Source organism: Liolophura sinensis, chromosome 2 (genome assembly GCF_032854445.1).
Source record: "Liolophura sinensis isolate JHLJ2023 chromosome 2, CUHK_Ljap_v2, whole genome shotgun sequence".
NCBI lineage: Eukaryota > Metazoa > Mollusca > Polyplacophora > Chitonida > Chitonidae > Liolophura > Liolophura sinensis.
In genome coordinates this window covers 20008515-20012138 of record NC_088296.1, presented here as the reverse complement: position 1 = coordinate 20012138, position 3624 = coordinate 20008515, and the positions used below count along the sequence as shown (strand labels likewise).

Sequence of the window (3624 nt, the reverse complement as noted above, 5' to 3'; positions counted from 1 at the left end):
CAATCAACAAATAGTGAATGCTGTCCCATGGGATATCAGAACTGGTGAGATCGAGAGAAAGTGATGTTTAACAAGTGAGAAGCATGCACGAGTTAAACATCATTTGTGGAGAGCTGACAACCGCTGATATCCCCATCCAACTGCAAGCACCATGTGTTTAATTATTCCGAAAAAAAAAGATGTAGAGCCCAGAGGATACCCATGACCATCCGCAGGTTGATGGTAGACCTTCTTACTTACGACCAGAAAGGAAACCAGCATGATCCGGACGAACTTGCGTTGGTGAGAGGCTTCGCTAATCACTAGGCCATGGACGTGCCTTTCCCCTGATTTAAGATTTGACCTGCAGTAGTACATTTTTTACCTTTTTTTGTCATGTGAGCTGCACATAATCCTTAATTTTTGTTCAAATACGGTTCTGATGGTTAGTAACAAACCCAACACAGCTAACAGTTCTGAAATCAAGCCTAAATCTGCGAGCTAAGCCTAAACCAGTCTCATGGTCATTAAGCAATGACAGCTATTAGTATGTGCTGTATGAAAACGCTGTTATCTGTGACATGGCCGTATGTTTTTTTTTAACAGCTTAATAATCATAATGAGGCCTGGCCCGAGATCACGAAACGATCTTAGACTTATGTCAAAATTTTAATCATTTAACATGATATGTTTCCCATGGTATGTTATTTGTTTTACAATAACTTACCCAAAATTTACGTTGTCAAGCAATATTTTGAATGAATGAATGAATGATTATGGCTTAACGCCACATCGGCAATATTTCAGCCATATCGTGGCGAGCAATATTTTGACATCGTTAATAAAGAAATAAGAATTTTAAAGTGATTTGAAATTTTGACTTAAGTCTAAGATCGCTTCGTGATTCTGGATCTGGAATTGCAATAATAATATAACATTTGTTCCCATTTTGAATCAATAAACAAACCAGTTATCAATAAATATAATATTATGCCAATTCATATACATATATCTTACATAATCACAGTAGTCTCAGTTAAACATCCGAGATCTCCACATGTTGAGCTTCTGAAGTCACAGTTTTTGAGATATTTGAAAAACTTTCAGAATAAAACTTCATGACTTTGAAAAGCACAGGCAGTATCGCCGTGCTAGCAACATACACGTTAAAGGGGATGGGCGGCGTGCTACCAAAGGGAGGTAACCATAGCCCACGTCTGACACCGTCTCTTATGTGATGAGAAAGCCAGGCGATTGTCAACATCACAGCGAGAGTAGTGCCGGACTTCCATGACAGCAATCGGCTGGTGACGTAAATGAACGAAGCACATAGAGGAATCACCGATGTTGCGTGTAGAGGAGGCCGAGTTGGGTGAGAAACTGCTCCCTGGGGGAAAGAAGGCAATATATCAGCCCATCAGTCAGTAAGTGTTTTTTTTTCTTAGAATTTAACCTCGCTTGCAATACTTCTGAAGTGACATTATAGCTTTTCATATTTGTATATAAGCGTTGTGTATACAGTGACAGTCGTAATTCTGTCCCACTGGAACGCTAGGTCAAAGACACCAGATTTAGATGACACTCCGCCCGGTCACAGTACACTGTCACACAGTAACCCGTACGCATCAAACGAAAAAGAATAATTCACTTTGTGCAAAACAAAACAGTATACATCAGTTCGGCTCGGCTAATACCAAAGACTTTAAAAATGGCACTATAACTTGCTACTACCTCGCTTGGCACTCAGCTCTCAGATGTTAGAGCAAGGAAACAGGACTGGTTGGTCGGGTGTCAGTATAATGTGAATGAGTAGGGTTTCATTTCTGGTACCTTTGGCTTGATACTTTAGTGGCGATAGTACTTTGGTGGCATGGCATTTTTACACCACATTTCTTCCAACGGATTTTCGTATTATTCTGAGAAGTTGGAAATTCACTAGATCTGAAAATCGTCCAAAGACAGCGTGTCAGGGAAGATTTCACACATATGGCCAATTTCACCATCTCCCGTAAATTGTATGAAGAATAATTTGTCATGAGATAATTGCACCTCAGTATGAATGGAAACACTTCTGGGGGCTGATATTCCAGCATTTCAAATATCACTTAACAGTACTTTGTTTCTTCTTTTATTTTCCTTTCAAGCAGAACATTATACAATAATGTCTTAAAATCCGTAACTAATTTATTTTCTTCGTTATCAGATTCATAGGGGTGGGGGGGGGGGGGGGAGGGGGCCCTCCTTGGCTCAGTCTGTTAGCGCGCTAGCGCAGCGTAATGACCCAGGAGCCTCTCACCAATGCAGTCGCTGTGAGTTCAAGTCCAGCTCATGCTGGCTTCTTCTCCGGCCGTAAGTGGGAAGGTCTGACAGCAACCTGCGGATGGTCGTGAGTTTCCCCCGGGCTCTGCCCAGTTTCCACCCACCATAATGCTGGCCGCCGTCGTATAAGTGAAATATTCTTGAGTACGGCGTAAAACACTAATCAAATAAATAAATAAATCAGATTCATTTTTAACGACCTATTCCTCGACAATGTATCCAACATCTCTGACAGTAGTCCGTAATATGGGTGGAAAGTACCACTGTTCCCGAAGTAAACCATCACTTTCTGCTAAGAAGGCTACCTGACAAACTTCCTGACTTACAGCCTCAGCTTCAGTTAGCCTATGTTCCAAGAGTTGGATTTGATCACGCTGCTTCGCTGTTCAAAGCTCTAAAACTCGTAAACGAAGAAGTCCGCGAGTTACCTGTTTAAGTATTACTGAACCAGTACTGAACTCATGATTTTCACGAATTATATCTAAGGCGGATTTGAAGGACGTGCACCTGTCAGAGTAAATTGAAACCGGTCCGTCCACTAAGGCCTACGCACGTGTAAGGGTATGCTTATGTTCACGGTTTGGTGGGGTAATGAAATGGCCTGCCGTTACCCACACTGCCAATCTTACCGCCCTGGCGCCTACTGATATATAGGCTACAAGTAGGCCATCCCTAGCACAAACTAACCTTTAGTGTGAAAGTCTTTGCCGCGATGAAGTGATCAACGTCAAGTACCATAGCTAGCAGTCCACACACCACACACTGAATCAGGTCTCGTGCAGTTTCCCTCCAATCGCAGAATACCGCCCAACAAAAGCACGCAATCGTCCCGTGCACCCCATTGTCTCGTATCGCTGCGGCCCAGCCGCTGTGACCAGAGAAAATATCATAGTGGTCTGCGAGAATGCAAACACTGATCAACAACAACTCACTCAGAACGGGCACTGGGCCTGGAAAAATCGTCTCTGTCATAGTGATTACTGAACACTTCCGACTGTACAGTGGTAGTTTAAGCTCCTTGGCTAGGCCTTAACATCTCGGCCGCAATAGAAAACGTGTATGCAAACGTTCAAAATGCCCTCGGAAGTTGACGCCAAATTCTGAAGTTGTTGTTGTTGTTTTTTTTTTTAGTAAGAGCGTCAATTTGTAGACGCGAGTAACCTATGGTAAATGTAAAAAGAGAACTAAGCCATAGATACGAAAAACGGATTATCTTGCTTTGTTTCTTGAAATGTCTGTCATTCTTAACGAGGCATGTGCGTGCCCATGGCACTAAAATAAAACACAGAAAACAAACCACATCTAATATTATAGCAAAAAATGCTA

The 3624-nt window shown here is 42.2% G+C and overlaps 1 protein-coding gene across 1 annotated transcript; it reads right to left on the bottom strand.

The window, feature by feature from the left end:
• Positions 1–950: 950 nt before the first annotated feature.
• On the bottom strand, positions 951–3277 carry LOC135463111 (transmembrane protein 267-like). Its single transcript, XM_064740430.1, has 2 exons — positions 2986–3277; positions 951–1366 (listed from the first exon to the last, which is right to left on the bottom strand). Exons 1-2 carry the CDS (start codon positions 3268–3270, stop codon positions 1016–1018), a joined length of 636 nt encoding a protein of 211 aa, XP_064596500.1. The 5' UTR covers positions 3271–3277; the 3' UTR covers positions 951–1015.
• Positions 3278–3624: the final 347 nt, after the last annotated feature.